The sequence below is a fragment of the Ochlerotatus camptorhynchus genome, unplaced genomic scaffold, assembly GCF_037179485.1.
Source record: "Ochlerotatus camptorhynchus isolate MF236.1 unplaced genomic scaffold, CSIRO-AGI_Acam_v1.1 ptg000328l, whole genome shotgun sequence".
Lineage (NCBI taxonomy): Eukaryota > Metazoa > Arthropoda > Insecta > Diptera > Culicidae > Ochlerotatus > Ochlerotatus camptorhynchus.
The window spans coordinates 1,596,146-1,610,180 of NW_027040816.1; the positions used below are offsets into that span (position 1 = coordinate 1,596,146).

The 14,035-nt window shown below is 39.2% G+C and overlaps 1 protein-coding gene across 9 annotated transcripts in view; it reads left to right on the forward strand.

Moving 5' to 3' along the window:
- The window catches only part of cyst (cysts), a 97,113-nt gene that overhangs the window by 54,560 nt on the left and 28,518 nt on the right, over nucleotides 1-14,035 (forward strand). For all 9 annotated transcript variants that reach the window (XM_065230102.1, XM_065230105.1, XM_065230106.1 and 6 more), the window contains 2 exons: nucleotides 11,077-11,148; nucleotides 11,790-11,955. In XM_065230102.1, the coding sequence (XP_065086174.1) occupies nucleotides 11,077-11,148; nucleotides 11,790-11,955 (238 nt within the window). The remainder of the gene's footprint in view (nucleotides 1-11,076; nucleotides 11,149-11,789; nucleotides 11,956-14,035) is intronic.

Genomic DNA, 14,035 nt, shown 5'->3' on the forward strand with positions numbered 1-14,035 from the left:
GTTATCACAGAGCCACGATTATCGTTTGCAGACGATCTGAAAGTTTTTCTGCGCATCCGCTCACTCGCCGACTGCCGTTCTCTCCAAAATCAGATTGACATCTTTGCTGACTGGTGTAGTCTAAACCGACTGGTGGTCAACCCAGCTAAGTGTACAGTTATTACTTTCTCACGCAAGAAACAACCGATTATTTTCAACTACAAACTACTAGGCACGACTATCGAACGGGTGCACTGCGTGAAAGACTTAGGCGTTTTTCTAGACTCAAAGCTGACATACTCACACCATATATCGTATGTCGTCGACAAAGCGTCCAGAACGCTTGGCTTTGTCTTCAAGATTACTAAGAACATCACGGACATTTACTGCTTGAAATCGCTCTATTGCTCTCTCGTACGATCTACGTTGGAATACTGCTCTGCTGTCTGGAGCCCGAACTACAATAATGGGGCCGAGCGAATTGAATCTGTTCAACGACGTTTTCTTCGCTTCGCGCTCCGTAAGCTGCCTTGGAGATACCCACTTCGTCTTCCAAGCTACGAGAATCGCTGCCAATTGATCAATATCGAGCCCTTACGTATCCGAAGAGATGTTTTCAGAGCCTTAACCGTCGCCGATACTCTGCAAGGAAGAATTGACTGCGAAGCAATTCTGCAACAAGTGAACATTAATGTTCAACCTCGATCACTACGCAACAGTCTTATGCTGAGACTTCCACTTCTTCGAACTAATTATAGCATAGGGAGCGCTATTTACGGCTAGCAGCTAGTGTTCAACCGAGTAGCGTCGATGTTCGATTTCCACTTGACACGGAATATGCTTCGCCGAAGATTCTCTGCCTTTTTTGCTGACCGAAGGCGCTTGATACCCATCAGCTAAGTGTAAAATTTAAGACTTATAAATTTTTAGTAACTTGACAATGCTTTCCAAGTTATTTTCGTTTGTAACTGTAGTAACTGTAGTATATGTATGTCGTCTGTATAATCTGTACTTTTTTACAACACATCATTGGGACTATTTCTAGTCTGTTGATGCAACTATAACAAATAAACAAATAAACTTCGTATCTGAAGGGGGAATAGAAAGGGAAACTAATATTCCTTCCAACGAGAAATCAGAACATCTGAACAGCAGAAGTCCATTCGAAAGATTCCAAGTCCATCTGAAGTTAAAACAATAATAATTTACTTAGTGAAAAATACGATTTGAGTTTGATGCTCAGATTGAATTCAAGCTGCTCAAAAGAAAGAAAAGATTATATATCGAAATTAATAATAAAAAATAAAAAATAATGCAAAATATATTCCCTTTATTTGAAAAAATCTGTATATTTTTCAAAAATCTGTAATCTGTATCTACAGATATCTGTATCAAAATATTGAAAAAAATCTGTATGATTACAGATAAATCTGTATATGTGGCATCACTGCTGGCATGCTCAGTGCTTGGTTACAATATTCGGCGACTGTGTTAGGGAAACCACTTTTCCCATCACGGAAACACCTCGTTTTCTTATGTCAAAATTACGCATTTTCGTGCACAAAGCGCACGGAACTTTTGGTTTATTCAATGGATAATAAAAAAGCAAAAATTGATTGGAGGAATTTCTTGCTTCTCGGTATTTGTATGCCTTTTCTATCGTCCTGGAGAAAACCTTACGAAGTGTTTCTGGTTAATTTACATAGTCATGTGGTATTCGGTCATTGCAAGAATTTGTATGTACCCCTTCAATATTTGATGCATTTGACCACAAACGTTTTGTTGCTGGGTACATTATCAAAGAGCTTTAGGGGTGATGTGGCTTGCAGCTAGGGGAGCGAACGTTCAATGAAAACTAACTCTTAAACAACAATAATTTATGGTGATCCTGAAAAGGACCGTTTTGTCGTAATGGTTGAGTAATGCTGAGCTCTAAGGGTGTTGAACACGGATGAAGCTGGTGAGCTGTATGTTGTTTGGAACAAGGGTGACGCACTTGGCATAGATGGCCCACAGTGACTCACGAAGATGGATCCCGATCAGTAGCGGTGAGGCTTCTTCCTCCTCCTTCGGTGAATAGACGCTCATGTGGGCTACAGACCGCTGCTTGCGGGCAGCCTTTTGTTGTGTACTATGTTCAACACCACGCGCCAACAGCACTGCTGCTGCTTAGCACCGTTCAGTGAGACCGGATGGAATTCGATTCTAAAATCTGTGTTAGGGAAAGCGCTGTTTGCAGGCAATCGGTCATAGTTTTGATCACTATTGCAACAGTTGGACATTTGTCTAATTTTCAGTGGTGACCTATTGAAAATGGTTTAGTGGGCTTCGTGGTCGTGCGGTTAGCGGCGTCACCCGTCGTTCAGGCGTATTGTGAGTGCCACGAAGTGAGGGTTTGATTCCCGCTCCAGCCGGTGGAACTTTTCGCAACCCGGAAATTTCCCTACTGGTCTACTGGGTGTTGAGTGTTGTCCGTTGTCTAGTGTTGAAGACGGTGTCAATTGTCTTTTTAAAAATTAATAAGGTGTTCAAATAAACGATTTGTAGCAAAATTTCTAATCGATTGGCTTCCTTAGAATTAAAATCCATCGGCTATTGGCAGAGTTATATGTGGTCAAAACCTGACCACTTTTCGTAATGCGGTCAATCTTGTTTTTTTTTTAATTGCTCCTCCAATATGTTATTGGTACTTCTTGGGTTCTGTTACGAAAATATTGAAGTATTTATTTATTTAATTTGTTTTTCTTCATCGGACTTAACGTGTCTACATGAAGGCTGATGGGGAAAAGCCTGGAAAAGGCGTAAAAACCCCATATCTTTTCGAAATACATGAATCACAATAATACAATACAATTACAACGAACATTAATCAAGTCTATAGCATAAAAAAGTTATCCTCCTATGGCATAGAGTTGTCCGTGAATCATGTAGAAGTTCTCGTCCTTCTCAGTAGTCTGCGTTGAATACGGTGACGAAAGGTTTCCGCTGCACAGTTAAAGTCGAAAAACTCGTAAAACTCGTTGTAACGCCCAGACATGAACCGTATTGGGTGATGCAAGTTGTAGTTCGCACGAGGTCCAAGATGCAGGAAACTCCTCGACCGAAGAACTCGTTCGGGTGCGTAGATTTCTAATTCAGCCAAGATCCCTGGAGAGTTGATATCACCAATAAGTAATTTTGCTGCGAACATGGCCTGACTAATCGTCCGCGCATGGATTAGTGTTTCGAGACCCAGGAGTTGACAACGATCTTCGTACGGCGGAAGGTTCACAGGGTCATTCCAAGGAAGGTGACGAAAGCCATACCGAACAAATTTCCTTTGAACAGATTCAATCCTCGCTATCCAAACTGCTTGATACGGGCACCATACTACCGAGCTGAATTCCAAATTCGATCGCACTAGAGAGCAGTATAGAGCTTTCAGACAGGCATGATCGCGAAACTCGTCAGCGATCTTGAAAATGAACCCGAGTTGCCTGTTAGCTTTCGCAACGATGCCCGAGTAATGAAGCTTGAATGTTAAGGCGCAGTCCAGCGTGGTTCCTAGGTCACGAACATTGTCCACACGTTGCAGAAGTTGGTGATTTATCGTATAGTTGAATGCCACTGGTTTCAGCTTGCGATGAAATGAGATAATATTACATTTTTGTACATTCAACGTGAGATAGTTTCTTGAGCACCACTCTTCGAAAGTATCGATTAGGTGCTAAAGCCGCAAGCAATCGGCGAAGCTACGAACAATCACATAGATCTTCACATCATCCGCGTAGAACGATCGGCAACCAGTTGGGAAGATCAGTCCGGCCTCATTCACAAAAATCGAGAATAGCAATGGTCGCAAGTTGCTACCTTGAGGAAAACCAGAGCTGTTTGTAAAATAGTCCGATTGCTCTGATCCGATTCTTACACAAAGTTCCCGATTGGTCAGATAGGACTTGAACCAACGAGTTAAACCCGAGGATACACCGAGTTTTTCAAGTTTAGCTAGCAGTATGGAGTGGTCAACCTGGTCGAATGCAGCCTTAAGATCTGTATATACAACGTCCACCTACGCTCCAGCTTCCATACTCCGAAGACATAAATAAATGAACGGAGCTAGATTTGTTGAAACTGATCTGAGAAATGTAATTTCTACAGCTAGAGAATAATGCGTCGTTGGTGATGATTTCGAAAACTTTAGAGCAGGCACTGAGTGATGTGATCCCTCAGTAATTTTCGACGTTTCTCTTGTCTCCTTTCTTGTAGATCGGGAACATGAATGACGATTTCCAACGCGTAGGGAACTCCCCCTGCTATAATGAAATTTGAACAGCTTCGAAAGCGGTGCTGTAAGCTCTGAACAGCATCGTTTCAGGATGCTTGAGGGGATCCCGTCAGGGCCAGCAGCATTAGAAAATTTCAGCTTCTTGATGACGGATTCGACGAGGTCTACTGTAACCGAGGTAATCGAAAAATTGAAAGCATCACTGGGAGTGTCCCTCACCGCTTCAGCAACTTGGGACAACGAAGCCGTAGTGTCATTGTTAAAATGCTTTTGAAATGTTCTGCCAGAAGATTGCATTTCTCAAGGGAATTGCTGGCGATTCCATCACCCAGGTGAATTTCGACTGGTAGCCCCTTCTCGTTTCGTTTGGTATTCACGAGTGACCAGAGCTGCTTTGGATTAAGCCGTAAATTAGCCTGCACACGACGCCTTGTGTAGCTCTTGTAAAAAATGCGGTTATATGTGCGATATTCGTTGCTCGCTATTGGTGAATGGGTTACGAGAACGACAGTATTTACGGAGGGCCTTCGATCTCAGATGCTTCAAATTCCGTAGTCGAGCATTGGACCATGCGGGTTTGGGAGAGGGTTTCCTCAATGGGACAGAATCAGTTATTGCCCGGTCAACGACCTCAGCGAAGTAGTTGACGGCTTCATCAATAGATGAACACGTGTCAAGGAACTGCCAATCTGCCTGGGCAAGCGAGTGACTCAGCGCAACGAAATCTGCTCTACGAAAGTCGAGCTCATGTACATCAACAGGGGGGTTATCGTAGCGAACAGGAACAGATAGGTTGATGGAAACTTCCAACGCAGGATGATTGGTCTCGATGCCAATCTAAGGCTCTGAGGTTTCTAGGATAGAACATTGCAATCCTGCAGCTTCGTTCGCCAGAACGAGATTAAGCAGCCGACAGTTGCTATTCAGTATCGAGTTGATTTGCGTTAAGCCATGCAGGTTGAAACCATCAAGGAGAGCACAGCAGGATGCGGGCATGTTCGAGCGAAGAACATCAATGCTAGGAAGATCGTTTGCAGGAACGTTCCATGAGAGCCCAGACTGTTACCCAAAGACGTAATCCTATGTCAAAAGTTCTGTTTTCGATAGTTCCTTCTTATTCATATATAACATGGCAGAACAGAAAGCCCAAATTGATATGAAGATACCTACTTTGTGAATTTAAACCCAGTTTTCTCAACAATTGTACGTGCTTCAAAAAATTTAACTAGACGTATGGATTTGGAAAGGTCTATTCAACATAATCCAAGCCTTATATTCAAAGAAAGGAGCCAAAATCCACCTTGGCGGAAATAAAAATCAAATTTTAGCAAAAATACGTACTTTAGTCAATTTAAACCTAGTTTTATGTGTGCTTAAAAAATAATCATCAAATAATCATAATAAAATACAAGCCCATTTTTCAAAGCAAGGAGCCTAATTTTAGTTCGTCAGAACACACAAATAAAATGTCTATGAAAATACGTACTTTTGTAAATATTAACCCGGTTCGTCCATCACGTATTGATTCAGAAATTTTATTAAATCCATTCCTATTGTTCAAAGGAAGGAGCCGAAATTCAACTTGGCTGAACAGGAAGAACCAATTTCAATAAAAATACGCACTATTGAGAATTTAAACCCAATTTTCTAAAAAAAATGTACCATCACGTATGAATTCAGCAAGGTCCATTCCATAAAAAACCAAGCCTATTTTTCTAAGGACGGAGCCAAAATCTAACTTGGCTGATCAAGAAACCAAAATGTCTATAAAAATCCGTACTTTTGTGGATGTAAACCCAGTTTTCTCAACAATTGTGCTTGCTTAAAAAAATATAACATCAGGTATGAACACACGTAGGTTCATTCTTTAAAATCTCAGCCTAATTTTCAAAGGATGTGAATCGAGGAAGAACGAGGAAGCCGTCTATGGGGAGCGAAATCTACGTTAAAGGTTGATTAAATCACTTCAGGAAGCTCAGACTAACAAATATAATTCAATCACTCAACAGAAAAGTTTGGCCTCCCTAATGAAGGTATTGAACCACTTCAGAAAAGGTTGGACTTAGTTTAGAAAATTTATGCTAAAAAAAGTGTCGGTTCACTTCGAAAAACTCTCTACACATTTAGGAAAGCCAAACAAGATTGTGTCCTTGACAAATGCCAAAACATTTAACCAAAATCTGGGACTCACTTTGGAAAATGTCAAACCCGTTCTGGCAAGTTTGGATTCAGTTCGGAAAAAGTTGAATCAAAGCAGGAAACCTTGGATTCATTTAGAAAAGGGTTTAAATCAGCACATTCGCCTCACTCCAGAAAATGCGAATCCAATTCTTTAAAGCTTGGGTTCGGGATATGTTGGATCACTTCACGAAAGCTTTGACAACTGCAAAAAGGATTGAATAACAAAACACAAAAGTTTAGACTCGATTAGAAAAATGTTGATGACTTATTCGACTCAGTTTTGAATCTGCTTTGAAAAGTGTCACCTCAATTATGAATTTCCTAAATCTTTTCTGATTTGGTCTACTAACAGTGTTAAACCAATTTTGAAAAGATTGGATTTAGCTCGGAATTTGTTGAATCACTGTAGAAAATAATTGAATTAATAAGTAGCATTGCTGCAGGTTTGTAAATTCATAAATTTAGATCGAATGCGATAATCGAGCGACTGGGCCTGTGGGCTGGGCACCACGCTTGTCAGGTTGATTTAAAGTTTATCGGCATCAAATGTTTTAAAAAATCAGTATTAATCAATATTTACTATTTTTTTGTCGTTTTTGAAAGCGAAATTTAATCTTTTGAAAAAAAACACGGAAAATTTACTACTTTAGTGGTAAGAAATGTCCTGGGAATGTTTGAATCCACTTCTGTAGGAAGTCAAAAAAAAGTTCCAGAGGGCGAATAAAGAAGCCCTTCTGGAAGAATTTTGAAGAAAAATAAGTCGGAAAACATCTGCGAACTGCCAAGAAAATAGTGATAAACCTCTGGCCTTTACCTTTAACCTTTAAAGAAACTTTCGGTAAAAATCGGACGACATCCGAAGGAAGCCAGAATAATGTCGGAAATCGGAAGCAAAGTCCAGGGGAAGCTTGAAGAAACTTTAAAAAATCTTCCAATAGAAGTCGGAAAAAAGGGAAAATGGCCTCTGTGATAATTCGACAGCTACATCCGGTAGGATATTAATGGAACATCCTGAAGAATGCAGAAGATACTTTCTGGAGACGCTGGAAGTAACTTCCTAAGGTAGATAGGATAAAACCTCTGAAGAAAGTCGGAAGTCAGATGACTTATGGAACAGTCGAAAGAAACTTCAAGGAGAAGTTGGGGAAACAATTCAGGAAGAAAGAGAATTCTGGGGGTGTTAGCACAATATTCCCTGAAGTTCCGTACAAGTGACCACTTTCAGGCCAAATAGGATAAAAAATAAAAATGTAAGACTCGACCTTCTCCGATGTGCATGAAACTTTGCATCATTATGTGTTCTGGGCAATCATTGACATTTTTGCAAAAGGGCGGCCATTTTGGGTATTGTTATATTTCAAAATGGCGTCTTTGATAAAAATAAATTGTAGAGCTAAAACGTCACTAATGATCGAAATGACAACTTAAGAAAAGCAAAGTAAAGGGAAAAATATACACGGTAATTAGTTTTTAGTAATTTTGAGTAAAATTCAAGGTAGTGTTAAAAACTTAAATTACTCAAAAGGTGTACATGCAATATTTATAATCTATTTTTTTTATATAAAGCTAATGACAAATGCAAAGTTCTTGCTCAAAGATTTTTGTCAATTTTCAAGTGTACATGTTTTCAAATATTCCTACAGTTAAAAATTTTATGAACTTTAAAAAAAATTGAAGATACTTTTTTGAGATATTTGAGCTTTCAAAACATTGTTTAAATTTTACTCAAAAGTACTAAAATAAAAATACCGTGTATATATCAAGAAGCAAGATTTAATTTTTCTCACTTTGACTCAGACGTCATTTCGATCAGAAGTGACGTTTTTGTGCTGCAGTTTATTGAAAAATTTCAAAAACGCCATTTTGAAAATAAATACAATATCCAAAATGGCCGAGTTTTTGTAAAAATGTAAATGATTTTCAATAACAATTTATTTATGCAAATTGGAGAAGAGTGAGTTTTTTCCGATTCATAATTTGACGTGGCAAAACTCATGTTCTAATGATTCAAATATTTTCCTGATATCCATAAAAGATCCCTTAAGACACGCAATGTCCCTAGAGTTTTAGGACATTCCTGAAATGCACTTCGGAATATCTCATAATTCCTCGGAACTCCTTGAAAGTTCTTGAACATTTTGCCGAAATAAATATGGCTGCTTTGAAGTTATCTGATCATCGTCGAAGTACTCGGAACTTCTCTGATTATGTTTAATGAAAATTCCGGAAAATCATCTTTGAAGGAGGTCTCTGGAATTTCATGAAGATTTCGGAACTTCTTAAGAACTCTCACAATTTTATTATTATTATTTATCTTTATTAGGGAGGCTTTCAGCCTTGGGCTGGTTCGCCTCCACTCTCACAATTTTCTAGAAATTAATGGAAAGTTCTTTGATATTCCTAATTTTTATAATTTGTTAAAATTCATGTTCTCAAAATTGTCTGATGATCATGTTAGATCCATTTCCAAACCTTGAATCTCAGAACTTTGCTAATGTTTTCGTATATTCTCTGAGTTCCACTGAATTCCTTTGAAGTTTTGAAAATTTCCTTGAAATTAATAGATCGGTCCTGATGTTCTCGAAGCATCCCTACAGTTCTCTAAATTATCATGAAACAAGTGGAATCTTCCTGAAAACCATTAAATTTCCCTGAAGTTCTATGAACTTGTGAGGTTTCCGAAATATTTATGATGTTTCCTTAAGTTCGCTGGAGATTAATCATAACTGGCTGTGATTTAAAATGATATAAGATGGTCAATATCGAATTAGGTGGTATGGCAAATGATTTTCAAAGACTCAAACTAAGAAAGAGTTTGTAGAAATATGTATTCGATCGCATAATGAAACTGTGATTGTCTGAGGTGCCATTTCGCGAATGAAATGAGTGATTTCTAAGGAATTTACCTCATCTCGGACGTTAAAGCTTTTATCAGAAGTTAAAAAAACTGTCTTTAATTTAACTCACCCTTACAGATCTTTGAACTAACTCAAAAGTTTGACCAATTCTTTTGTTCCAGTACTTTTGAAAAGCTCCTGTACTTTTCAGGATGCTAATGAAACCGCAATAAAACCCTGATAACATCCCTGAAGATCCGGGGATGTTGAAAAAAAAAACTGGCGGGAAAAAACGCAAGAACCTTACGAGCGCAGCCAGAAGAAGGTTCCAAAAGAAACTGGAATAACTTTCCGGAGAAATCGGAAAATACCTTACGGGATAAGGAGGTAGAAATCTATTCGACCTATTCTTTTACTGAATAAAAGCAAATTCCCGATACCCTGGGAATTTCTGGGATAAGCTTTCAGTTGTTTCTGAGTAGCCAAAACAGCGAGGAAATAGAAGCATTAGTCCAAAGGAGTATCAATGTTTTGAGCATTTTGAGGCTTCAAAAATTTGAGATATTCATAAACAGGAAAATAAAAGAAAGCCTCTCATAATTGATTCCTCTGACAGTTCAGCATGAACAAACAATATTCATTATTATTATTTAAAAAAGTAAGAGGCTGTATCCAATACACGACCGTAGATTTGACGTAGGATTACGTGCTCGTTATCAATATTCGGCGACTGTGTTAGGAAAACTCTTTTTTGCAGGCAATCGGTAATAATTTTGATTTATTTTTTGAAAATGTCACCTGAAAGAGGGTAATCCAAACATGGTCGATGTACTAGCAATTGATAAATTTACGGTGCTGTTGATCCACCACCAAGTCAGCATTTATGAACACCAATCAAAACGAGGCTTACAAAACGTAGAAACTCAGCTAAAATGGACTGAATCTTTCCCTCACCTTCTCTTGCTCTTGACTCATCATCGTGTTGAAGCTCCCATTCGAACTGCAACCGCATCGAGAGTGCACCTTCTTACTTTTTTTATCTTACTACACTTTTTCCACACCGATGCTGTGAACTGTGTGCTCTGTAACTTCTACTGCTATTGTTAACTGCTATCACTCACCGAAGATACCCCGAACTGTGCCGAGTCACGTGTGTGTGTGTGTGTCTGTGTTATTTCACCACTTTATTCTCACTTCTTATCCGTTGCAAAAGTTTTGATTCTTAAATTTTCAATTTTCTTTGAAGCTACACCGAAAAATTTTCACTCTTTCTCTTCTATTCTGCTGTAAATTTGTACAGATCATAACTGCCGAGCTGTTTTATAGTGTAACATAGTTTTGATTTTTCACATTTAATACACAAACCGCATTTTCAAGCTGTTTTGTTCTTCAGTTTATTTGCAGTTCCGTTTGTCTTCGTTTCTAAAATATAATCAACATCTACGATATTCAGCAATTTATGACATTTTACAGATATATTTACAACCAACACAACACCTCCATTACTTATACTTTACTCACGAAAAACAATCGTCACAGAGTTTCGCCACCTGCGGTTGTTTCCCGAGTGATTCAGTTCTAGTTTTATGAGTTGGACCCCTCGTCTAAACATGCTCTCCTCCCCCGTTTCTGCGATTGTTTATTATACTTACTATTAATGCTGCAGTTTGAACTTCCTCCCACACCACTCTCTCTCTCTCTCTCACTGTCTCTGTCTCTCGGCTGACAACGTTGTTTTTTGCCTTATGTTTGATTTTATTTATACGTTTTCATATTTTTTTTCTTTCTTTCGTTTCCGTTTTTCGCTTGCTATAGCCACAGTTCCTCGCACCACGATGATCAAGCTAGAGACTATTACGATGGCCACATACAAAATGACAACTCAAAGTGAGTATTTATTTACTTTTCAGTTGATTTGCTAACGAACAGAGAACCAGAAAAAAAACAATCACCCGAATCACCCCTCGTTGAAACAATGCAGGAAATTCGAATACTCGCAAAATGCTAGGCCCCCTTCCGTTGAACAACACCCGCGAAAATTGCTGCTCTCTGTGGGGTTTCCACGACCTAACCTTACATTTTTCCCAACTTTCGTTTGCTTTCAAAATCGTTTACAAACAAATCCACATTCCGTCTTTCGACATATTCTTCTTCGGTTCCGTTTCATCAGTTGCATCTTTGCTTTGGTTTTGCTACAATTTCTATCTCTCTTTGATTATATATTATCCAGTATAAGTGAATCCAGTTGTACGAAAGCATGAACATTTTTTCTTCTCTTGAGTATCGTTTTCAATGTTGGATTTTTGCTTTGAAATCTAAACCACCTTTAAAATGAAAAAGAAAACCCACCTTTAAACAAAAACCAATAGACTAACCTAACCCCTCCCGTGACGTCGGTGAAGAGTTGACCCTCAGCAAGGTGTGAAATCTGCAGCCACAGGACAGGATTTTCGTCGAAATCGAACCGACTTCTGTTAGCATGTGAATGTGTGTTTGTTTTGGATCCATTCTCGCCTTTCTCTTTCCAGCTACTCGGACGATACGCCGCTGATACGGGATGAATTTCTACACGAGGCACCAATCGGGCCTCACGATCTCGGAGCGGAACCGATCCTAGGCGTAGCCATCGACGAGCACGACTCGTGGAGTCCCAGTGTACCAAAGGAGATCGTCAAATCGCTCAAGGATAAGCAGGTGAGTGTTTCGGGGAGGGATTATCGGTCAGGTAATTGAGGGTTGCAATACCAAATTATAACTTCAATATATGATACCAGTAATGTTCTTGATTTTCGTGTTATAAACATGTTTTGAGTACAATTATTGCATTTCATGTTTTCTAGAAATAACACTATTTATTTTTTTAGTAAAAATTTGATGATTTCAAAATTGGGGAATTTTATCCAGAATTGTTTGAACAATTCATTTTATTGTATCAAGCTTTTCCTAAGAGCAAATGAGTTTTTAAGAAGTATAATGCAAAGATTCACCATAAATTTGCAACCGAACAAAAGTTTGGGAGTATGGAATCTCATGTGCCGCTCAATTGAACTTTCCTGCATTTAAGGTGCCTTGTTCGTCCATCTGAATATCTTTGCTGGTATCCTTCTATTTGATGAGAATTTCGATATTGGAAAGAGTCATTCAAGTTGACTTTCAATAGTGTCCTCCGTCATATCCGCAGAAAAACTATCATAAAACATAGTGATAATAGTAAAATTTATATTTATTTGTTCGTTCATTATGTTTGGCTCTTCAACTTTGTTCGGTTTAATCGATTATTCTACATTTCGTTTAGCGCTAATCTACACAATACACTTCTGAGGGTTTGTTAAGTTTGAGTTTTAAAAATGTGATAGTCGTCCTACTTAATTTAAAGCTTAACCTAACGTGCCAGATCCCTGATGATCAGCTGATCGGATAGCCTACAGCAATATCTGAACCATTCGCTGGTAGCACTTTTCCGTAACTCCAGCATGTGAAGAACAGCCAGGCGATGGACCTCAGAGTTTCAAGTGCGTGGAGGACAGTTAAGGATCATCCTCAGGATCTTGTTTTGGACCGTTTGTAGTTTGAGGTGATGGCAATCCACGCTACTCTCCCAGACTGGGACCCCGTCTTCTATCACGTGAAGCATTATTTGCATATAGACAGCAAGCTTCTATTTTCATGGACAGAGTGGATTCCCTTTTGATGAGCGGATACACGGAGATCTCATCAAGATGTTGCATTTGGTTTTTGGTTTGTCAATGTGTTCCCTGAAAAACAGCTTTCTGTCGAGTGCAAGGCCGAGGTAGACTACCTCTTTGGACCATCCCACCACTGTGCCGTTCAAGTTGCTCTTATTATTCTCAGATGGAACAAGTCTGGGAGATTTGTAATGAGGAAAGATGATGACCTGGGTCTTTACCACGTTCATACGGATCTTCCAGCTGTAGAAATACTCAGACAGAACATCCAGTCCTCTTTGAAGTTTGGCGGTTAGAGCTCTGATGACCCTACCCTTATAGATGATGTATGTGTCATCTGCGAACAGGGACAACACACTTAATCTAGCTCGGTAAAATCTCCAACAGCCGATTACTTCGGCATTCACTTTTGCTGAAATCTCTGCAAAATATCTGTTTGTTAGCTGATATCTCAGCAAAATGTTATTTGTTAGCTGAGTCTCGGCAATTGTTTTACTGAATCTCAGCAAAATAAATTGCAGAATTACTCGGCTGTTGGAATCTCGGCGAAAAAAATTAAGTGTGAACGATCCACCATACTTCCTTGTGGAATACCCGCACCGATGTTGAAGGCATCCGATGTGATGCCATTCAAAGAGACTCGAAATATCTGTCCAAGAGATACTTCTTTGAGCTGCCAGACATTGTCGAACGCTTTTTCAACGTCCAACACTGCCATGGCAGATGTTTTAGATAGAGGAAAAGTTGGCTCCGGCAATACCTTAACCTATTATCTTCAGGGGGTAAACAACGTCCTTGAGAGCTCAATTTTGGCATGTGGATACATTGTGTTTCAAAGCAACTAGTGGCCAAATTTGAGTGCTCTAGGACTTTGTTTACCCCCTGACAATAATAGGTTAAGGTATTGCCGAAGTCGACATTTCCCCTATATCTTTGTTCCGTCTAAGAATGTTTTTCACTCGAGTCAGCTGTGAACAGTCGAGCGACCTTTACGGAAGCCAAACTGTTTCTCGAGCAACAAGTTGTTTTCATCGGCAGATGCCAGTAGTGGGTGGTAGACTACCCGTTCGAACAGAAAAGATAACCCC